At 50.1% G+C, this 24,354-nt stretch overlaps 1 protein-coding gene across 1 annotated transcript in view; it reads right to left on the reverse strand.

The window, feature by feature from the left end:
* LMX1A (LIM homeobox transcription factor 1 alpha) overlaps positions 1-19,634 on the reverse strand; it is a 157,746-nt gene extending 138,112 nt beyond the window's left edge. The window contains exons 1-3 of the mRNA XM_035010059.1: positions 19,565-19,634; positions 18,704-18,801; positions 16,063-16,249 (exon numbers count right to left, since the gene is read on the reverse strand). Of these exons, the coding sequence (XP_034865950.1) occupies positions 16,063-16,249; positions 18,704-18,779 (263 nt within the window). The 5' untranslated portion in view covers positions 18,780-18,801; positions 19,565-19,634. The remainder of the gene's footprint in view (positions 1-16,062; positions 16,250-18,703; positions 18,802-19,564) is intronic.
* Positions 19,635-24,354: the final 4,720 nt, after the last annotated feature.

The raw sequence follows: 24,354 nt of genomic DNA on the forward strand, positions 1-24,354 counted from the left end.
GTGAGACAGCTTTATCAATGAATCCGTCACCTCAGGCCTCCCACCGCCAGCACAGGGTACCTATTATGTTCCAGGCACTGGACTAGTAAACAAAACTGATCCAGGTTCTGTTCTCGTGAGACTTGCCTGCTAATGGGGGAAACAATATATTGGCATGATAAAAAAGTAAATTACAGCATATGCTAGAAGGTGGTCAGTGGCTGGAAAAAGGGAAAATAATAGACAAATAATGGGCTAGTGGCGACTGCAGGGGTGGCTTGCGCATCAAATAGATGGATATTGAAGTAGGAAGACAAGGCAAACTTGTGGATATCAGTGGCGGGGCAGGGAAGGTGTATTTTGTTTCTTTACTGTCTTCCTTCCCCTCTGGAATGTCAGCTCCGTGAAGTTAGGGATTCCCTCTTTGCTGTTGTTCACGGTTCTCTCCCAAGTGCCTGTAACGATGTCTAGCATGTCGTAGGTCCTCAACAAATACAGCTCAATAGGTAAATAAGTGAACAAAGTAAAATTTACCTGTCAGGCTGGCCGAAATGAAGGGTTAGGACCACTGGTCTAAATCCTACCCTAACTACAACAATATTCTCAATTAAATGATAAATTCAGAGCAGAGAGAAAAGAAACTGAGTCAAGACAGATGCGCCTCTTAAAAGGGAAAACTGAAAACTATACAGGAAAAATGATGCTAATCTGAACTCCAACTTTAGAACAACCAAATAAGGAATGGGATTAAAAAAAAAAAACAAAACAACAACAAAAAACAAGGAGATTCTATACAAATAGGGTTTTAAAATTAGAAATGACCCTTGAAACATAAGGCTTCTTAGTACTGAGTGATTCAGGACGCCTGGGTGGCTCAGTTGGTGAAGCGTCTGCCTTTGGCTCAGGCCATGATCCCAAGGGCCTGAGATCGAGCCCCACATCGGGCTCCCGGCTCAGCGGGGAGCCTGCTTCTCCCGCTCTCTGCAGCTCCCCCTGCTTGTGCTCTCTCGCTCTCTCTCTGACAAAAAGAAATAAATAAAATCTTTAAAGATAAATAAATGCTGAGTGATTCATCAATTAGGCTGTCAGTGAGGTGCATGGATATGTGGCAATTAGGACAGATGCCCCCACCCTGGGAAGTGCCAGCCACTCACCCCTCGCTGTACCCCCCACTGCAGACCCACACACCCACAACACCCACCGTGCACTGATGACCGTGGATTTTAAGCTTGGTTGTGGCTATTAGCTCAGTATTTACCCCTTGATGCTGATGAGTCTGAGGATACGGGCTGGGTCCCCAAGGAAACGAACAAGTGCTGACTCAGTTCTCTGGCCACAGGTTACACCTCTGACTTTGTCCAGTTATCCCACATGTGCGTATCCCCAGTTATAGAAGGGGACAGAGTGCATCCGTGCGTGTGCATGTGCACACGCGTGTTACTCCCCCCAACACACAAAAGGGCACATGCTTCATGTTCAAGAAGGCTAAAAGTGACCACTGAGAACCGAACGACCGCCTTATGCACAGTTACAGTATCAAACCACGGCCCTAAATACACCTCTTCCATCAGCTTCTCCTGAAAATGCTATCCAACTCTAAGAAAGAATAAGTACTATCTGGATGGAGGGCCACGGGCAGGACATACTGTCCCTCCATCTTGCCCCCAGAAGATGGCTCAACCTGGTAAAAAGTCAGGAGTGTGAGCTGCGGGGGATGCCAGAGCACGTGACCTTACTGATGGTGCATCTTCCCCTATTACAGGTAACGTGAGCCTCAGAACCTTCCTTTCTCTCCGATTAACTAGTGATATCAGGGCAAAGCTGAATCACTTTGTCGTAACAGTTCGACCCCTGCAATACTGTACATCGTTAAATTTTTAAGGGAGCTCATTGGGGAAGTCCTTTAATCCTTTAATAATTGAGTTGAGGGAACGGGGCCAGCAAGGAAGAGCATTTACCTGAGCTGATATGAACTAGGTTTGGCTGCTAATGCCTTTCTAACGATCCCACTGTGTCCATGTTGCCACTTAGAAGAGTGCAGTCCGTTTGGCCCTTGCCCTTTAACTGTCAACAGGGAAATGGAAAAATAATACATCATAAAGTACCAAAACGTGCATCACAGCGCTCCACACAGCTTTCCCTTCTAGCACTGTGGAACTCAGTCGAAACCAAATAGAAAAATTCATTCCGTGAATCAGCTGGGTGTGTATGATATCAAATAACCTGTCACTGATTTTTTCCACTGAATTTACTGGCCACAGAGGCAGAGCCATTGAAAAATACTCAACTCCCTTGGTAACACCAATTTCAGCTTCATCCTCTTCTAAGTGAAGAGGTCTGGCCCCTTATGACACTTACTTTTTTCTTTCCTAGGGTCATATGGCTATGACGGCCCGAGACCCAAGGAAAGATTCATACCCTCCCAAACACTGTTCTCCCGCTCTCTGTCAAAAACATTCCCACACCCTCACTGCACACATCAGACAGTTTGCGATCATGCTCCACACCTCTGAGAACTCAAAGGAAAGGCACGGAGGCAAACCATATAAACTCAAAGAGATTATGTGATTTGCCCAGGCCCACTCAGCCAAAGCAGAGGCAAAGGCAGGATTAAGGCTCGAGGCTTCTGGAAAAACCCACTGCTATCTTCCGGGTCACTCCAGTCTCCAGTCTGAGAAAGTTCACATACAAACCAGTCGTGAATGAGACCATAAGCAGTGATAGCCAGGTGGAGAGAGACGGGGCCACCACAGCCGACAAGGAGGACCGCGTCCCCATCCTGGACGCCCTTCTCTTCAGGTTTCTGCTGAGTCTCCCAGGAAGCAAAGGCCCTTCCACTGCCAGACATGTGCACGGTCTAGCTGCCAAGCCCAGCTGATGAGCTCCAGGCTTGGGGAATCGGCCACACCATGTACACCCTGGACCACGCCGTAACCAAATGGAGTTCGGACAGATGAACAGCAGAGACAGGAAGGTGACAGACAGCTTGGGTTTGCACTAAGACAACTAGTGTCTGAAGAAGAAGGACACAGGCTGGAGCCTCACTCTGCTGGCCCCCACCAGCCCCTGACCCAGGGTGGCCTTGGGAAAGAAGCAATGTGGGAGGTTGCAGTGGCTACCTGAGGAGAGACAGAAAACAGACCCACCTCTCTTGGCCTCCGTTCTGTGGTTCAGTTCCGGCTAATCCACAGAATACAGGGAATAAACGGTCAGGACAGAGGAGAGCAGGGCCAGATCCTGTGCCCTACATGGGTCCCTGAGCCTTCCCCAGGCTTCTCCTCTGTTAGTTGGATGCCCCTCACTCTCTTTGATCCTCAACCTCCTTCCCTTCCTGGTGAAACTCATCTGAGCCATGAAGGAGGCTCAAGACTAGCCCATCATATGATGTCTTCCCTTCATTCTAGCTCCACCCCAGGTACTGCTATGTTTTTTTCCTTCTGATCTTTCTTCTGCTGTCCACCTTCTCAGAAGAGCTGGTCATATCACTCCCTCTGCTACTTCAACTACGTTTTACTCTACAACCCATTAAAATGCTGTCCCGTCCCCTCTATGCCTCTGATGAAACTACTCTTGAGGGACACCTGCATGGCTCAGTCGGTTAAGTATCTGCCTTCAGCTCAGGCCATGATCTCAGGGTCCTGGGATCGAGCCCCACATCGGGCTCCCTGCTCAGCGGGGAGCCTGCTTGTCCCTCTGCTGTTCCCCCTGCTTGTGCTCTCTCTCCCTCTCTGACAAATAAGTAAATAAAATCTTAAAAAAAAAAAAAAAAGAAAAGAAAAGAAAAGAAAAACCTACTCTTGATAAGGTTACCAATGACTAACTGCCAATTTCAAGAGCAAATAGGCAGCCCTACTTTTGGGAAGTCCCCACCACTGCCCTGTCTTCCAGAACCTCACTCACCCCGATGTACTCTCCTGCCTCTGTGCCATCCCCCCACGGATGGACTTCTTGAATGCCGGTGCTCTTCTTACCCTATGTAGCATCCCCTTGGCCATTCCCCTCTTCCCGTGACTTATGTGATAATATATCCTAAACTCGGGGTCCCTTGGTTATGTATTACTACGTACTATTCAGTAGCTTCTTGGCGCTTACCACAATTTGAAATATGCCTTTATTTATTGGTTTATTTTCTGTCACCTCTTCCATGAAGCTTTTATAACAACCCCAAGCAAGTCCCCCATTGATTAACTTATCCATTCAACCCACAGACATTTGTCTAACGCCTACTGTGTGTCAGGTACCGTGCAAGATGCTGGAGAGAGAGGTCTCAAGAAACAAAACACCACACAAAAACAGGAAGGGCCCTGCCCTCACAGAGTTTATGACCTACTGACTCAGGCCACAAAGCAACAAATAAATGTAGACTTCATATGATGACAAGCACTATGGAGATCATGAAGAGCACAGAGTAGTGCAGAACCAAGGGACTTAAATGAGTGGGCTCTCTGTCCTACAGGCCAGGGCTCTCTTCAAACAATCTTATTCTTCTCTTAGGCATCTTTTTAATTTATATCTCTAAACAGTCTCTGCTAGATTGTTAATACATCCGTGCTTCATTTTACTCATTTTTTACATACCTGGCACATAGAGGAATTTAATAAGTCTGTCTGATGATTAGATGAATGAATGAGTGATTTAATTAATAAACCAACTGTTTATAAGATTCCATTTAATTCTCAATTTGAGAAATCCGCATACAACCAGGTAAAATGCATTCCAGTTACTGCTGTATTACCTGAAATCTCTAGTTTCATTACACGCCAGTTTACAGAGATTAAATTCAGACCCACATTCCATCTCTCTAAAATTGACTGGAACTAGTTTTAAGTGAACCAAGCGTCAGCACCGGTGAGTGAAATAATACAATACAGGAATACTTAATTTCCTTAAAAACCAAGATTCCATTATCCCTTTTTCGATCCAGCCAGGTCACGTAATAAACAAGAGGGAGTCAACAGTTCTGGAAATCAGCCTCATACCAGGGCAGAGCGGGATCTTTTCTAGCTGAGGCTGGGGCTTGCTTGAGCATACAACATGGTTCAGAAGAAACCTTGGAAAAGGGTTATGCAAGGAATGGATGGACAGCTGCTGGCTAGTCCCAATGGAAGTTATGTTTGGAAGGCTCCAGATCTGATATTTAACAGTTCTGCTGCCAAATGTGCAGACAGGCTCCCCAGAACAAGGCACCAATAGCAAACTCTGGGAGCTGCAGAGAGAGAAAAATGGATGCTTGTCTGCCTTTTTGTCATTATTCCGGTGGGGAAGAACAGCTAAGCTAGAGGGACAATGGAGCCCAGGGCAGATGGGATGGGACAGGAAAGGATGGAGGCAGGATGGCTTTGTGGGTATAGAGTTTGATAAACAGGAGTGATGGGTGTTTGCTAGCAACTTTCACACACACACACACACACACACACACACAGGCAATCCCCAAATCCAAAGAACTTCCTTTAAAATCACGCAATATATAAACAGCTGACCGTCAGAAGGCTGCCTAAAAGCTCAAGTATCTAGCAGGTGGGGACTTGTTTTCCAAGAGCTGGTTCAACAGGACAAACTGAGAATTGTGATCTCACTGAGGTATGAACACCAGAATTCAAGCAGCAGATGGCGTGATTTAGAGGAAAGGCCATTGGACCAGGAGTCCGTGGTTGGAGACAGCATCCCAGCTTCCCTCTTTACCAACAGCGTGACCTTGGGCAAGTTCTTAACCTCTCTGAGCCTCAGTTTCCTAGCTATAAAATGCAGAGGGAGGAAAAAAAAAACCTCTCCTTATCTAACTTTAAAAACTGTTGTGAGGTCCAAAAAAGATAATGCATGCAAAGGCTCTTTGAAAATGGGAAAGTGGGGCACCTGGGTGGCTCAGTCGTTTAAGCAACTGCCTTTGGCTCAGGTCATGATCCCAAGGTCCTGGGATCGGATCCCGCATCGGGCTCCCTGTTCAGCAGGGAGCCTGCTTCTCCCTCTGCCCCTCCCTTCTGCTTGTTCTCTCTCTCTCTCTCTCAAAAATAAATAAATAAAATCTTAAAAAAAAAAAAAGAAAGAAAATGGAAAAGGATACATTTTTTTCAACACGTCCTTTTATGGTAATTCCTACAAGCCAAGCATTGACCTGTATACTTTATAAATATTAACCCAAAATGACCCTATGAGGTTGGTACTTTCATTACTCTCCATTTTATTTTATTATTTTTTAAGATTTTATTTATTTTTTTTGACAGAGAGAGCAAGAGAGCACAAGCAGGGGGAGCAGGAGCAGAGGGAGAAGCAGGTTCCCCGCTGTGCAGGGAGCCTGATGCAGGGGCTCGATCCCAGGACTCTGGAATCATGACCTGAGCCGGAGGCAGACACTTAATGACTGAGCCACCCAGGCGCCCCTCATTACCCCATTTTAGAGAGAGGAAACCAGCACTGACAAAGTAAGACCCTTGCCCATGGAAATGGCTAGCGAGCAACAGAGCAAGGATGTGATCCCAGACACCCTGTGTCCACAGTCTATGCTCTCAGCCACTACCCCACGCAGAGTTATCATGCACAGCTCCTGAGAATCTACATTCGTTCACTCGTATAAAAAAAGTCAACAATAATACCCAACCCTGTATAGTTCTCTGTATTTTACCAAAAAGCTTTCCGTGTTCATTTTCTTACTCAAGTCTCACAATAATGCTACGAGGTTGTTAGCATATTCCCTTATACAAATAAGGACTTTGTGGTTTGGACGTTTCTTGACAGTAGGACATGTGTTTCCAGTTATTTTCCAGTAATGGAGGGAGCTACGCAGTGCCCAAACCAACCATACCCACCTGTCCAACCCCTTCCATCTATGGACATGGACTTTTGAAATGGAAGATCCCAACCAAGAGCAGAACCCAGAAGAAAAGGAGCAGGTGTATAATCACAACCAGCCTTACACACAGACAAACAGAAAAACACCTACAAAGTGGTATTTGCATTCTGTCCAAAATTACCTCCTATACTGGTCCCATTCTAGGGCCTCAAATCCTACTATAAGGTAGTCATTCCTTTTCAACTGAATGCCCTTCGAGTTAAAAAGTATCTTTGAAAGAACACCACATTCTCATGTACATCCCAAGTGAATTATTTCATAATAGCTTGTCCAATTCGACAGATAGCTAAGACCAAGGGCTAGCCTGTACACAAGATAATATGAAATTTAAAAGGTCACAAGATGGGTTCAGAGCGCAAGATAAGCAAGAAGGCAAGACTGAGCTGAGATCCTGAAAATGGGGTGGTATAACTAGTGCTCTGGATAAATCTAGGGATGCCAGGTGCATAGAGCCCCAAGGGAAAGAGAGGCACAGGGACCAAGCAACACTCCTGCCAAAGAAATGCAAGGGAGGGTCTTCTGGAATGTTCTTCCACTTTGGGTTTCCAAAGTATACCTCGCAGCTCTGCCAACTGGATTTCGTCTCTGAGGAGCTGTGCCTGGATCCCTGTGAAGGGGGCGGCCATCATTGTCTGTGTAGCCGGAAGACATGCACAAAGGAATCCCTGCTACAACGTAGGAGGGGCAAGAGGAGAAGGGGTGAGGGGAGCCAGCAGCAGGGGAGGAAGCTCTCGATGGTTATGTTAAAAAGGATTTGTTCCACTGTCAAAACCAGAAAGCTCTCCCCAAGAGCCAGCTTTAGGAAAGGAAGCCTGAAATGACAGAGAGGGGGTGGGTGTATTAAGGAGGCTCCTTGGAAAAGAGGCTGAAGTGACGGGGAGAGCGGCACTGGGCCAAAGGCAGGTATGGCCGGAAAAATCCACCTCTGAACTGGGATGATCCACCAACGCCTGGGGAAAGAACAGAAACTGGGCTCTGGCATTTCTGCTGGGTCCCAGAAAGAGGGCTCCCCAAGCCAACCTCACTCTCTAGGGCAAGGACAGTCCTTTAAGTCCAGCCCCTGGAGCACTCATCCATCCCGGTTCTCCCCAGGGACTAGGAGAGGGCCCAGTGGCCACCAAGCTCCTGAAAACTGTACTCCACTCAACTGCCCATTCCCCGTTGGGGGCCCCACCTTATCTCCCAAAGACATCAACCTCTTCTCCAGCATGGAGCTGGGGGCCCCAGGCCAAGCTGTGGCATCAGCTCCTACTTAGTTAGGTTCAGGCTATTGGAGTACTCAAACAAAGACATATTTGGACCCTCCTGCGGAGAGAGAGGGGACCATTTCTGGGCCCAGAGGGAGCTGCCCTTAATCTGCTGCACAGTGAATGACAACAATGTTAAGAATGAAAATATGGTTTGGGGGGATCATCCCCAGGAGCCCAACATTTTGGTATTTAAAGGAACTTTAATGAGCTTAAGAGGCTAATCTGGAGTTCAGGAGGGGGTGTTTTGTTTTGTTTTGTTTTGTTTTCAAAAATCCTTTTAAAGGTTCCTGAGGCTCCATAGGGAGGGGGCACCAGAACTGTGAGTCAAGGCGTGGGGCTGAGTAGCTGAGGGGCCCAGATGGAACAGGAGAGGAGGCTGCTGGAAAGATCCCCCCCCACTGCAGCCGCAGAACCTGGTGCTCTAGAGATAAAGGAGGGTTCTTCCCAGGCTGGAGAAGTGCCATGTCCACAGAAGCAGCAAGAAGCTGAGAATGAGTGGTGTGTTTACATCCTATCAGGATGCCAGTCAGGTTTCTCACCAAAGAACTCCTTCTGGTTTACTGGTGACAGCATCAGACACAGGTGCTTCTCTGACCCCCCCCACCCCCCCGCCAAGAAACATCCATCTAGAGCAGAAGCACATAAGATGGCATCCACAGAGTACCAGGCACACTCAGAAGATGTGCAGGGGCCCCTAGCCGGTCACCCAAAGAGCCAGGGTCATGGGATCATGCAAACCTGAGGGGTATGCCCCCTGCCAACGACTGAGCTGAGCCCTGCTCCATAACTCGGTGGCCATGGGACAGGACTCTGACTTTTGCATCCAGAAGACTAATTAGTTTCCCCCACGTGAGCAAATCAAAAGAGGACTCATGGTCCATACGGATGGCCTGGGGGGAAAAAATGAGGCAGTTGATGAGATGGTATTTAAGTAAGATCTGATGCTGGCAAGAGTCAAGTTACTAGAATTCCACAGGGCATAGGGGAGTGAGGGGGAGGCAGAATGGGACGGGGCCAGATGTGAGCACCAGATAGAGCATGTGGTCCATTCCCAGCAATGCTGGACGCTAAAGATATTTGTTATATGCACAGAGTTTAATTGGGCCTGTCAGGCAAGGTAGGCCGGCCCATAGTGGCCAGACATCTATCAGGGCTGGTCCGTTATAGGATAATAATGATCAAACACCGTTCTAATAGGATGGGGAGACACTGGAGTCAGAAAAGCCAGACATCTTTACTGTTATCCAAAAACAGGATCCCCAAACTGGAAGCCAGAAAGGCTGGGAGAGACCAAACTCTTTCATGGAGCTTCAGCTAGAGGGCTGGGAAAAGCACAGTCCATTTTGTATTTTCAGTTGTTGTGACATTACGGTGCACTAATGGGGAATCCGGCAACGGTTTCCTTCGATTCTGGCTAATCCAAGCATGGCGGCCAGGTGACAAGCTCCTCGGTTCGCCAACTGAGAAGAACAGCCCAGAGGTAGGTTTTAAAAATCTTTTTTTTTTTTTTAATTACTCAGCTGGGGTTGTCTGTGATGGGACCAAGTCTACACACAAGGTGGGAAACGGATGGAGGGCCATGGTTTTTATTCCTTCCTTGATGTCTTCGCTAATACGTCAGTGTTTCTGCCGCATTCCAATTGAATCTGCTGTGTAATGCCCAAAGAAACTTAATCCCTATCCTAAGTCTCATTTTATTTATTTTCAGTAGTGTGAAAACAAACATGTAGCAAGATGACAGTGTTTATACCTCCTTTTTAGCCGATACAGCTCTAATCCTCCCGCTAATTAATGCCAGGGCCCGTAGCAATTTTATTAATTTCGTCTTGGTTAAAAATATAGAGACAGATAATTGTGCTTGACTAAAATAACAATCTGACATTTGGAAGGTGTTCCCTTCATTTCAGCAAGGCGGTTGGCCGAGTTTCATTTAATATATGACAAAGAGACACAAAGTGGCAGCCGACACTGGTCAGCGATAACATAACTAATTCTAATTGTGATAAATTGACTAAAATGTCCCACGGCGTGCTAGTCAAAAAGACTACGGAGACAATGTAAATCCCAAGCCGGTTTTCCTGTAGGTTCCAGTAAAACAGGGCACACAGGAAAGAAGGGTCTCTGGTCTCTTGTCCCCTGATATCATTTCCTTCAGAACCCTTTCTTCATTTTGCTCCTAAAATCACCAACTTTCCCACACCAAAGCTGCAAAGGCCACTGGCAACACTGTTCTGCATGTCACTAAGAGACTTTCAGAAAAAAACAGGTGTTCCTAGGGGGCAGCCTTAGGCCTGCTGGTAAGAGGACAGGGCCCTCCTGGGATAGGGACCCTGCTGCTCGCTGCAGAGGCTGGGAGAGGCACGCCACCCTGGGGGGGGGGGGGGGGCAATCCTCCTGATCTCAGCCTGCAAGTGGCTTGCTAAGAGCTCCCCTCTGAAGATGTGAAAGGACACTAAAAAATCCACATTAGAAAGATATTAAAAAAAAAAATTGAAAAACACTCAAATAGGGCTAAGCGTTCACAGTTATGGTAGAAATTATTTTTAAATCTTTCCATGTGATTGCACATTCCCCCCACATCGTTCATTCCCTAATGTTGCACAACTGTACTTAACACTCAAGTGATCGGGATTCAATATGGGTCATTTTGAACGTGACGGGATTCAACAATGACCTGTGGTATGGGCGTTGACTCTAAGAGGCTTTACTAAATTTCTGATAATATAAGGAATATTTTAAATCCTCGCCTCTTGTTACACTTCAAAATGCCGTGACCCAAACAATTTCTCTGTCCGCAAAAAATAATTAGCTGATAATTTAAGAAATGGAATTGTTCTCATTAGAGAAAGAGTACCTGTTCATGACCTCCAAAAAAATTTCTTCCGGAATTAGAAAGCAACGATGACGAGCCCTCTCTAAAATCAATAACAGTATTTTGGCGAATGCAAAACTTATAAATGAGAAAAATGAAACTGAAAGGCAAGACAAACAGTGAACTTTCAGAACAGCTCCTATCACTGAAATCTAAAAGCAAAAACAGCTCCTTAGCTGGGTGGATGACAGAAGTCCCAGGACTCTAGAGTATGTACAACTGGACTGGATAAATAACTTTTTATAATGTGCTTCATTTATGTAAGGATCAAAAGAATCCCACAGCCCTCCACTGAAAAGCAATGTTCGTATACAATTCCCAGAATACTATTAATATCTACTTGTGCTAATTTTATTTCAAAATTTTAAGTCTTAGATTCCAAGGAAGTCCTACCCAGGGACCAATCCATATAAAAAGAGAAAACACCTCTGAGCAAGGGCTGTTTCCAATCACCCTGCAAATAAAAGAAGAGATTATTCGGCCCACACCAACACACAGCCACAGCCGTGGACGGCGCTTATCCCGAGCTAAACCCCCTGCAATTTAATGCAGACATCAATTTATTACCTAGCTGTGTTTGATTTTTGTATTCCTTACATTTTATTATGCCAGGAGTGGGGCCAACAAAAGATCAAGTACAGCAAAAATCTACAATTGCCTCTGTAATTTCATCTGTGGGCTCCCTTCTAGGAGTAACTGCATGCCCAATTTTAATCTGCAAGTAATGTCACAGTAATAAAACCAAACTAATTAACTAATTCTTCTCCCTATACACACACACACACACACACACACACATCCTACACCACCTTGATAAAATGCAGAATTAGTTCATTACTGGTCCTAATAGAGATCATTACCCCGGTCATTTTCTCCGAGGGGCTGCCAATCAGCAGGGCGAAGGCAAGACAGAGAAAGCTCTAAATGTGATATCCGCTCGGCCCCCATTTTAGTCCCTGTCTTCAGAAAATTGGTCTGCTCCAAAAGAAAGGGGAGAAAACATGGACCGGCCCTCTGAGGAAAGGTCTCCCAAGGCCTGGGATTTGCTGACATGTGGGGAGTCGTGATGTTATGAGAACAGCCTGATAATAGCAGCACCATCCCACTCTGCTCCTAGGGTGTCCAGAACAATCTAAGGGATAATGATAAACTTCACATGTGAGGGGAGAGGGCCCCGGCTGACGCACCAAGCTGCCAGGCACATGAAAGAAACAATATAAACTTGATTTAAATGTGGGATCCCTTCCAGAAGGCTTAATTATCTATTGTATTACCACATTCCCGTTATTCAGCAGCCTCTTCTGTCTCCAGCTGAAGTCCAACTACAGTATTTGTTTGGAACAAATTCAGGGAAAACTCCAAACTACCCAGATCACAGAGGACTCAGTTAAATAGGGAACAACAGTTATATAAATAGAAGTCCCCTAGGCTGGAAAATATTTTGGTTATCTGCTAACTTTCAGGCACACTGAAAAGAGTGGAATCCAGTTTTTAAACGTCCCTACCTATAGCACGCTCCTGTTTTAAATCACCTGGTACAACTTCAGTAATTCTGTAAACGTCTCATCCCACCTAACTAGTTATTTTTCTTTGATGACCTGTCATGCTCAAAAAAGATCACCTCCAGTTCTTAATTTCTGAGGACATTCATAAATCAGTGTTCTGCACTCCAGCCTTAAATGCTTATTTGTTTTGGATGATCAGAAGATAAATGACTCCTAAGGGTGTCATAGTGTAAGAGACAAATATTTAACAAAACATCCTGAAGTCTGAAATGAATGGCTGTGCCTCAGATGCCACTGTCCATTCCATTTTTTTTTAATTAGACAAGTTTGGTGTTTGACACCAAGAAGGTGTAACCACTAGCTGATAGAGCAGAATTTGCACTGTTTAGCTGACCACCTGACACCACGAATAGGCAGCTAGTAATTCAAATGTAAAACTGCCCACAGCCAGGAAAGCACTTATAAATGGCTAAAACAAATACAATAAACTTGCTCTGTTAATATTATGTTTCTGCCCTTCACCGAAGACTGCACACTAGCTCTACGTTCTTTCATTTTAACGTGTAGGAACAGCATTTCAACTCGGCAAATCTGGCGAGCAGGGCATGCCTGACCTGCATCTTCATGATGTGCTTCCTCATTTACCCCCACGCGGCCCCACCATCTCACCTCCAGCTCTTTTTCCTCTCCCTCCGTTTGCCTTGTCTGGGCCTCAGATTTTAAAAAGATCCACACAAAAGGGCAAAACTATTTTTAAATAATCAATTCATTCAAGAGGAAAAAAGTGCTCTCTGTGACTGTCTCATGATACCTGCAACTGAAAACGTCCCTCTGGACGACAAAGATCTGGTCATTCCAGAGGGCTCCTAGGCAATACGTATTCCTGCACTTAGAGGAGGCTTCTAAGAAATCCTTGATAGTTGGGAGAATACAGAAGGCAAACGGGCTAGGCTGAAAGCCCCCTGAAGGCAGCCCTGTCTCATAGCCTCTCAGCACACAGCCCCCTGCCTTGCACAGAGAAGCTTGATGATAACAGGTGGCTGAATAAAGGAATTTGTCCACAGCCTAGTTTTGAAACAAACAACCACAGCAACCACCATGCATGCTGATGCCATGAAGATGATCAGATATATTAAAACCCCATTTTGTTGGGAAAAGGGAATGGGATTGGGACAGGGAACAGAGGAGAAACTAAGAATAAAACTCATCTTTTAAAAAAAAAAAATATTGAGGGGTTGGGCACAGACCCGTGCTGATAGGGTGCCATGAGCTAAACGAGGGCAAGCAACTCCGTTTTGGACATGTGTTTCCGAAATAGATGTTAAAATTAAAATCAAACCCCCTCATTGTAATGTCAACACCTCTCTGAACAATGCAGCTTACGTTCCTCTACAAAATCTTCCTGGTTCCGGCCAACAGCTTGCAAGTCGATCCCTGCAATTTTCCCTTTGCAGAAATAGCTGTGAGAGAGGAGAACTGACCTTAGTGGGCTCCTAATAAGCCCAAACCACGCCAAACCTGGGGGGCTGGAATGGAGGGGACACTGTTGTGTTAAGTACTTTACAACAACTGTTTCTTCCCCTCTTGACACAGCCTGACTTCCTTAAAGAAGATCTGACTGGCCAGACAGCTGTGTTGACCCTTGAGCCTTCTTTGATTCGTGATTTTTTTTTTTTTCCAACAAACAGAATAGAAATTCACAACCCAAATCCTTTCCTAAGCTCCAATACTTTCGAATTCGCTAGTGTTGTGCCTGAAGGATGTGGACATTTCGGTAATCTATAAGCAGAAAGATAAAGATTGGGTCGACACAATCCCAAAACCTTCAGATGAAAAGCAAGATGGGGGAGGGGGGGAAGCGAGCAATCAACCAGAATCTTTATCCAAAGGTGATACTTGAAGTTCTGTGGGCAAAATCTGCTTAATTCCCTAAAAATTGCACTTTTCACTCAGACACTGTGGCAACAAACAGACAACCAAGAACAGATACGGGCATGTCTTCTTTAAAAAATGTTAACCATAATTACCACTTTGCAAAGTGGTCATGTGTTTTCATTTCTTTATTCATTTCTGTATTGTCCAACTGGTCCAAAGCAGAACGTGTATTCTTTTTAGTGCTAAAGATGTAAAGTTATCTTTTCAAAATGCCCAGTACCCCTTCCACAGGAGGGTTAGGGTTAGTAAAATTCAAGAAGAGATGGCAAAGAAGCACTGTCCCGCAGCAAAAATAGCGCGTGCGTGTGTGGTCACTAGGTGTAACCGCTTTGCCTGTTTTCAGGAAACCTCACAGCCCAGGCAACCCTGAAAGGAAGATATTTCTGTTCTTTCTCAGTGTTTTTTTTTTTTTTTCTTTTTTGTTATATGGAGACTTCTGCACACCCCCCTTTGCTGTGTTTTTAATAACGTGATAGGAACTGCTTTTCCTGCACACTGCCCATCCCTTGATTATCCTCACCGACTGCTGTCTCTTTTATTCACCAGCAACAAATGCGGAATTCTGCGCGCGCACGCGCATCCCCTCGGCCACACACACCAATCTAGTGTGCAAAAAAGAGAGGCCTGCGTTGCCGCCGCTTTTCTTTCCTTCAGTACCGCGCACAGCTTTGCGAAGTCCGTGTCCCCATTGACTAGCCCTTTTGACAAGGAAAAGCAGTTCTCTCTCCATGGACCCACTAAGCAACCCCGGGCCTGCCTGGCGAGAACCAGGAAATCCTTCTAACTCCCATCCAGGCCGCATCCAGGCTTTAGGCATTACAGAAATCTAGATTCCAAATAATCTACTTTCTTAAATACCTGCCGCCTAATTCTCCTCCAAACACACCAGAACGGTCACGTCGGCAGGAGAGAGCTAAATCCGGTGCAAGGCTGCAGGGCACACCCACGCGGGAATTCGGGGTAGGGGGGAAGCTGTGCGGTGGAGGAGGGAGCCTCAGATCAGGCCCCGCTTCTGGCCTAACGGCCCCTGCACCCCAGAGTTTTTGAGAAACGGGGCGGGGGTGGGGACAGTGAGAGAAAAGGCAAACAGGATGTGCGCGGAGCTCGGAGGGGCCGCCGCGCCATTTCTGAGCCCAGTCTGTCGCGACGCCGGGGGACAAAGCCGAGCGGGAACCGCGCACAGGGGACGGAAGCCGTGGGAGCAGAAACCTCGCTGCTCGCCCTAAGCGCCCGGGCGGCGCAGACACGTGGCTCAGACGGAGTGGGAACCCCGCGAGCAGACGTGGGCCACTGGCAGCCCGCGGGGCACCCCAGGGAAGGGGAGAGCCGGGAACGAGACGGATGGGGTCGGAGCCCCCACAGAGGTGTGTCCCCCTGGGAAGGGCCAGGTCGGAGTAGGAGCCTGGGAAGACTGCACACCAGGCGAGCACACCGTGGACGGAGCCGTCGCTCGCGCCCCTGCGGGCCGGGCCGTGGCAGGGCGCACCGCGCACGTCTCCGCGGCCCGGGGGAGGGCAACCCGCGACAAGCTGGGGGTGAACCGGCCCTCCGCGTCTCGGGGTGCGCGGGTGCCTCTCGCGCCTTTCGGAAGCCGATGGGGGTAAAGGAGGACCGAGTCTCCAGCGCTTGCTGGTGCCCGCGTGGGGGACGCGCTCCGGCGACGCGATCACTTACTTCTCGTAGTCATACTTGCAGTAGAGCTTCTTGTCCCGGTAGAAGCAGGTGGTCTCCAGGGGCTCTTTGCAGGAGGCGCACTGCACGCACTGCTCATGCCAGAAGCTGTCGTTGAGCCTCAGCAGAAACCTGTCCGAGATGACCCGTTGACAGCCCTCGCAGACAGACTTGGGGCTCACCGCTCTGCCTACAGCAGCAATAGACGTTCTCTGGTCAACCGCGCCGGCCCAGCATCCCGGCCAAAGCCGGCCGGGACCCGCTCCGTTCACGCCATGCCCGCGGATCTCTCCCGCGGCCCCCACCCTGGGAAGCCCCCCGTTAATCAACCAAACCGCGTTTTAGAGAACAGAGAAAAATCAAACCGGGTGTTGTTTCTAACAAACAGCAACTCTATGGGAAGGTTCACATTCTACCGGGGAGGGGGCAGAAATCAATAATAAGGGACCTTAATTATCAAACCTACCCAGGTATTCGCACAAATGTGCGCACAACCAGTAAAATTAGGCTACAGATACATTTGCGCTCCCAGGTTTATCACCTAAGCATTAAGTCACTCACTATACTTGTCTCTTTTGACTATTATGAAAACTGCGAGTCTATAAAAAGAATTTGGGGGGGCGCCTGGGTGGCTCAGTCGTTAAGCATCTGCCTTCGGCTCAGGTCATGATCCCAGGGTCCTGGGATCGAGCCCCACATTGGGCTCTCTGCTCAGCAGAAAGCCTGCTTCTCCCTCTCCCAGTCCCCCTGCTTGTGTTCCCTCTCGCTGTCTCTCTGTCAAATAAATAAATAAAATATTTTTAAAAAAATTGGGGGGGATTGGTTTTTTCTTTTGCTAAAACGCAATTCTGTTGTATTTTTTGAGGGAAAACTTTAAAATTTTTATTTCCTTCCTAAAAAGTCTCAGACGTACAGAAAAATACCATCTCGCTCCAGGCAAACTCAGTATTGTTGAAAGAAACGAACCCCAAAGTGCTGCACCTTGGCTGGAGTACAAGCTGCAGGTGGGTTTACACGTATACTTTCAAGTGTATATATGTATGTAGACATATGCATAATTTAAAAGCATCAAAATAGAAGGGGGAAAAAAGGAAAGAAGCAGGGCGCCGAGATGCCGCGGGCATTCCGGGAATCCCCACGCTCAGCTACCGCGTGTGCGAATGACACCCACCCCAAACCCACTCCACGCAAATGGGGAATGCCCTCTACCCTACCCCCTTGGATTTTTGTCTGTTTTGTTCCTTTATTTTGCTGGGGGGATGCCCTTTTCTAGGATGTGGGAACGCTTGGCCGCCTTTGTCGGCACATTTCACAGCTATTTAAAGAAGGCCTTGTCCCCTGATAACAATACTCTTGCGCGTGGTGTCCCAAAGGGCCTGACCCTTCCCGTTTCCTTGCTACACTCCTGTCACTTTTTCCCTTGGGGGATCCTGCCACCAGCTCCTGAGTGGGGCCAGTCGCCCTGGGGCACGCAGGGAGGGCTAAGAAAAGTAGCGAGATAGTCCTCAGTTGTAAAATTCTCTATTCCTTCTGCCCTGTGTCGGCGTTCAGGGCCAGGCCCCGGGCGTTGGGAGCCGCCGGGAGCCCGCGGAGCGCACACTGCGCGCCCCGACGCCCGCGGTAGGCACAAGGTCGCGCGCGCTCCGTGCCAGGGCAATGCCAGCTCTGCCCCCCCCCACCCTGCGCTCTTCCGACGCTGCACGGAGTCGAGAAGTTTCCCAAATCGCGGTTGAAAGAGGGGAACGCAGTGCGCGTGATTTCGTTTCATCTGGGGAGTAGGAGGGAATTCCTCTCCGGATGTGGTTTCTCCAGCCAAACTGTCTCATCGCCTTCACCCCGCTCTAGCGGTTCCGAAGGACGGAAAGAGGCAAGAGGTTTAAATGACAAAACGAAAATCCCTCCCGCTAAAATACCCAAACACCCGCTGCCCACACCTGAAAACCACCAAGGTCGGGGTGGGAGGTGGGGTTGAGAATCCTTGGCCTCAGATCAGCGAGACCCGCGCGTGTGGACACCCTTCCGAGGCCCTTGGCTCGCGGCTCCTAGCGGTCGCTGCAAATGGATTGGGGAGGCAGCGGGGAAACCCGCCGGCCTCGAGGTCCGGCTCCAGTTAATTAAAACCGAAGCGAGGGCCCTGCGGTGCGGGCTAATCCCCGCGCTGCGCTGCCCACCGGCCCGGAAAAGCCCTTCGGCCGTGCCCGAGACTGAGATTGGGGCTGGAGTTGGTGGGGACCAGAAGCCGCCTCGAACTTGGGCGCCTTCAAGCCTCGGGTTCCCTATGCTCGCCCCTAGGCCCCCGAGAAGCGGGCGGCATTTATGAGATGTCGATCAGCTCCGTGATTAAAAATCCAGCCCGGAGTATTTTTAATCACTTGCCACTCAGACGCCCGCGAGCAATCTCGCCCGCCCCTCGCGGCTTTGGGGAATTCGGTGCCCGGCGAGTGAGGCCTGGGGCGGCTTGTCGGTTTGGGGTAGGAAGGACCCACAGGGACTGACGGACAGACGGAGCGTGGGCTCCACTGAGTGCCCGACGCGGGGCGCCGTCTCCCTTATTGCCGAACAGGTCCCGGCGGGCTGGGCTGCAGAGCTGGGGTCTGTCTGCTGGAAAGAGGGTGCGCCCGGGGCGCACGGCCTGAACACTCACCCAGCAGCGAGGAAAAGGACGCCGAAGTCTCGATGGCGCTTTGGAAGTTCTCCTCCATCTTCAGGCCGTCCAGCATGTTCGGGCCGGGCCGGGAGGACCTGTAGAGGGGAGGAAACGATGCTTCTGGGGTCCGTGCCCTCTGGGACCGGGAGCCCGCAGCCACCACGCTCCTGGGAAAGGACGGAGGGAGTGTCCAGGGTCACCAGAATGAGCCGGGAGGGTAGAGTCCAGCCCAGAGAAAGGTGGGGTGGGAGGAGAGAGACGAGTCACGGCGAACTGCTCTGACTGATCTGATTTCACTTGAAGTCAACGCGTTTTGTACTTAGACCTCCGCCCCTCAACTGCGCTTCTCCTTCGCTTGCCCCCACCCCCCTCCCCACACACACACCCTCACCCGGTCCCCAGGCCCAGGTTTCCCATCCCGAGTCCGACTCCGCCCTAACCTATACTAACGCGGGCCCTAGGGACAGCTCTGCGGGAACCCAGCGACGGGGGGAGACCGGGATAAAAGGAGTGGGTGTTCCCCTCGCGGGGCCGGGCGCAGGCACGAGGGCCTGCGAGGTCTCCGGCCCGCGCCCCGACCGGCCCGGGGCGTCCCTCACCTGCCCCGGCCCAGGCGGGGCCGAGAGAGCGAGCCGGAGCGCGCCCGCCTGCTCGCGGACCCCGGGCGCTGAGAGCTGCTGGGGGCGCGCGGGGCGGTCCTCCCACCGGTCGGCTGGTGCCGGGAACGTCTGCACGAGCGAAGAAGTCGCCTCGGGGAGGAGCCGCGGCTGGCCCTGCTCACTCTTGGATGCATTTCAAATCAACTTTCCGAAACACGCCCGCCCGAGCCGGAGCCCAGGAACGCGCAGCCCTCCTTACCTGGTGGGCGAGCTCGCTCCCCGCGGCAGGGGCGGGAGGAAGGGGCCGCGCGCCGCGGGGAGCTGCGGCCGGGAGAGGCGTAGGCCCTCGAGGCTGCAGCCGGCGCGGCCGGGAGGGAGCCCGAGCGAGCGCCGGCCCCTGGCTCCGCTCCTCGGCGCGCCCGGGCCGGGCCGGGACGTGGCCGCGGGCGGCCGGCCTTCTCGGGGCGTCCTGGCCGGCCGCGTCGCTTCCTCGGGGCGGGCGGGGAGGGGGCGGGGAGGGCCGGCGCTTCTCCGAGGCCGGGAGGGAGCGCCGAGGCCCGGGGTCGTGGGTGCGAGTCGGGCCCTGCTGCGCCGGGGCGGATCCGGCCGCTGCTGACAGGGGCCGCGGCGCGGCGCGCGGCGGAGGGAAGGGGTGGGGTGCGCGGGGAGGCGGGCTGGGAACGCGCCCCTGGAGCGGCCGCCGAGCTCCCTTTCCCGGCCCGGCTGCGCGGCCCAGCTCGCCGCGGCCGCCTCGCAGGCACGCAAAGTTTCCTCCCCTCCACGTGCAAGGGCTCCCTCGGGGCGCGCCGGCGGGGTCGCCGCCCGGGCCCCCCGCGCCCCCGGCCCCGGCGCTCGCACGCCGCGTCCCCGGCCGCTCGCCGCCGCCGCAGGCGACAGCAGCACCGCGGCCCTCCCCGCGCCGTCGGAAGCGCCGGGAAGCTGTTGGCGGCGTGTGGTTGCTTGCGGGGGGGGTGGGGAGGCCCACAGCTCTGAGCTCCTCAATCCCCCTCTCGGCCAGCCGGGGCTCCCGCAAAGCTCCCCACTTCCGCCGGGCTCGAAACCGGTTGACCGGTTCAGATCGAAACCCGTGCAGAGGCCGGAGGAGCCATGGCCAAAGCTCGAATGGGGCTCCTGGCAGAGACTAGGTGGGATCTGAGCCCCAGACACCGAGCCCTCAATGACACTGAGTCAGCTAAGGGGGCATACTGAGGGGAGCAAAGTACTGGGGGGAAATGTCAACTCCCTACACCTCCTGACCTTAGCTTACAGTGGGAGACCTTTAGCCCTCCAGGAGCAGGAACAGGGTCTTAATCATCTGTGTACTCCAGGAGGTTAGCACGGTGCCGGGCCCCAAGTGGATACTCAATAAATAAATCATAATGCGGGCTCACATTTATCGAACATTTTATTATGTGCCAGGCTTGGTTACACAGTTAACTCATTTAATCTTTACAGCAACCCTATGAGGTGGAGACAATTATTATCCCCATATTACAGGTGAGGAAAACGGGAGCAGAGTGAATACCACGGGGAGAGTCGGTTCAACCCCATTCTCTGGGGGCCCCTCAATTCCTGCCCTGAAGGGAACTGAATTGGAATTGCCAGGCGCTTTGGCAGAGTGAACCTGAGCAGGCGAGATGCCACAGGGCCAGCCCTTCTATTCCCTTCTCCAAGGACAGGACCACTTCCTTCTTTTTAAAGAAAAAGTGCTGGGCGCTCCTACTCCAATGGGCTTGGGGGGGCCTTGACCCCGCTCACCCTGGTAAGTGCTGTCTGCCAGCCACCACAAGCCAAACCCAGAACATGACTTTGAGGGAACAAGGGAAAAGGGCAAAGACTTTAATACTTTACATTTGAATGCTGTGTTACACTTTCCAAGGTACTTTCACACACATGATTTTGCTTGATCTTTACAACAAACCTGTGAGGTAGGCAGAACAAATAGTTTTATCCATTGTCTTAGATGAATTTTAGGGCTTAGCAGGGCTGGGCGATTTCTCTGATGTTGCCCAGATGGCTAGTGGCATGTCCCCGGACACCTGTCCTTTGTCCTTTCTTGCCACCCCAGTAGCGTGTGGGGGAAAAAATATGAATTACAGAAGTATTCTTAGGATAACATATAAAGGAGAAGTCAGGCAAGAAAAAGAAAATGGAGTCGGGCAAACACAAGCATAAGGAATATTTTTAAATGCCCAACAGAGTTTTGGTTTCACTAAAGGTCTTGAATTTACGAGCTATGTTTAACTAGTGGTAAGAATTTAGAGAATAAATAGCTTGAAAGTGGATAGGGATAGATGAGAACATCTGATCTGGGACCCAAATCCCTGAAATGGCCTTTGCATCTGGAAAGCAGCCTGATGAGTATAGATCACTCACAAGTGTTGGGTAGGACTGTCTTTCCCCCAGCTGGCTCTTGGGCACCTTCACCATGGGGACTGTCTCATAATCCCATTATAAGCCCTGGGGTCCTTCGTGCGGAGCCAGGCACATATATGTGATTAACAAATGCCACTTACTTAACTGATGGGTGAGCGCTGTGCTCACTAGGGTGGGGGGGGGGCACTCTAGGAAAGGTGAAAGCTCATGGTTTCAGGAATCCAAGGACCTCACTTTCATGGCCAGCTCTGCCACTGAGTCCGGCGGGCCAAGTTCACCTTTCTGTGCAGTTGTCCTTCCTGTCTGTGATGGTCTGGAAGGCCTTCCCGGTCTGAAATCTGTGAAACAACAGTGTAGAGTTGGCAGTAGAACCAACAGCTCCTTGTTGTACTTTGCAGAATTGGTCCAGGGGTAGACGCTGATATGGCTAAGGGATGTGTCCAAATCATTAAAGATACACCTTGTATATTCAGGGTTTTCTCTTTTATGCTTTATTTTCCCTCTCAATGAATTGGAGATCGTGAACCCCACTCCTCCCTCAATATCATCTCACTTTGGCCTGAGCCACCCCGGTGACATCGTGGGTAGGTAGACAGACATCTTGCCATCTATGAAAGATTCTCCTGATCATACCGCGTGGTTTTTCATTTTAGACTCAAATGCTATGATTTCACCTTTTTAATGACTGAAGAGGCCACAAAGCCTCATGTCCGGAAGCCATATTCTCCCTTTTATCAGAAATACTGTTTTCTGAGAGTTTGTGGAAGTGAGGTAAACAGGCTTTAGAAGAGACACCACATATGACTGACTTTTAGAGAGGGAGGTGACCTTAAAGCTCATCTGGTCCAAGTGTTAAGTTTATATTGGGTCAAAATTCATTTCCCTAGCGCAGCCACATCTGGTCCATTGATTGCTCAGGGTTGGCCATCGGAAATGTCAAATCCTACTTCCAAGATCTGCCAGATGTGGGCAGAGCTGCCCTCTCTGTTCTGTTCCGTTTGTTTCTGAACCTGCTCCGGTTTTTTCTCTATCCCTCCTAAATTATGCCACCCAGACCTGCTTTCCAGTGATCGTGCGTTCGGGACCTCATCTCCTCTCTCTGGCCATAAAACACCCATTAACATGGCCTGATTTGGGGGTTAGCATTTTCCGTGGCTGCCGCAGACTCACCCTGTGTGTGTGAGTAACAAAACCTCCCTCTGTCCTTTTCCACATGGGCTGCTGGTAGGCCACATCCCCCCCACCAATTGCAATTGTATAATTGGTGTTTGGCCCCAAGTGTGGAAACTTAACATTTATCCCTGTTAAGAGAGAGGCAGCTCTTCCAAACATCAGGAATCCTGCAACTTCAAGCAGATTCCAAGAGATCCAGAGACGATGTCTGAAGCCTAGTACTTTGCTGTGAGGAGGAGGTGGAAGGGCCCATGCCAGGCTGGTCTGGAAGCTGCCATCGGAGGAAGACAGGCCAGGATAACAAATAAGGAGCAACAATGAATAAGGAGCCTCAAGAGGATGCGCAGGGACCTCATAACCGGCCGGTACCTCTTCACCTGGGAGGGGGCCCTGGTCCTCTTTGGGCTCTCCGCCATCACCTGTCCCCAAGTAGCCATCTGTGGAAGATTCGGGAAGACCAGCAGACTGGCCGTGGAGCCCCTTTCTATGGCAGAGACACCAAAGTACCACCACCAGACTCACGAACGCTTGTGGCTGAGATTTGGGGTGAGGAGTGAGGATGGGGTAGGCAGAGGCCCTCGCGTGGTGGGAGGGAGACAGCGAGGGAGGGGGGACATCCTGCTACAGAGTGGAGATGACAGGAACATGTTTTTTTACTTTCCTTTTCTTGCTCTCATTTCTGTGTTTTATTAAGGGAAACACAAAGGGAAAATTGTGTTATTTGTTAAAAAATGTCAAAGTGTGTTTCCAGCGAGAGGAAAAAAAGCAGACACGTTACTGCCTAGACACAGAGAAGGCCGTACTCTGGTGGGGCGGCCAGAGACCAGTGTGGTGGGGGGGCGCTGGAGCTGCAAACCCTCCTGACCTCGGAAATCTTCCCCCAGGAATCCCCTGGTCCTGCGCTCACATTCAGATCTCTCAAAGGAGCTGGAGCACCAGGTGCTTCGGCACTTTCTGGGGGTGAAAGGGGGCATCCCAAACCAACTGCCGGACTGGGGGGGCGGGGAACGGTCAGCTAACAAAAGCACCATTTACAGCACCGCATTCTTTGGATCTTGTCTAGAATCATCTGCATGGCCCGCTCCACCTCGCCGTTGGATTGTATGCTCCTTCGGAGAGGGCTCCATGGCAGACTCCTCTGTCTCTCCTGCACCCAGCACAATGCTTTCCCTCCAGAGCCTCAGCGAGTACTGTTAACAGAGAGTGTCCTTAAGTTTTAGTCGATTCCATGGCATAACCGGGTGTACTAGAAAGAACATGCCTGGCTTTGGAAACACGGAGGCCTGAGTTCAAATCCCAGCTGTGACATTTATGAACTGTTCAAACTTAAATCAGCCAACTCCTCCAGGCTCCAGCGTACTTATCTGTACAAGGAAAAGAATAAAATAGTCTTCAAGAGTTAATGAAGAGATGGCTGTGAAACCTCTAATAATCCATCTGGTTCACTTAATGCTCGAATATCCTTTACGGCCCCATCTAGCCTCCCGGGGATCAAGCAGA

The sequence above is a fragment of the Mirounga leonina genome, unplaced genomic scaffold, assembly GCF_011800145.1.
Source record: "Mirounga leonina isolate KUSES-001 unplaced genomic scaffold, KU_Mleo_1.0 Mir_154, whole genome shotgun sequence".
In the NCBI taxonomy this organism is placed as follows: Eukaryota; Metazoa; Chordata; class Mammalia; order Carnivora; family Phocidae; genus Mirounga; species Mirounga leonina.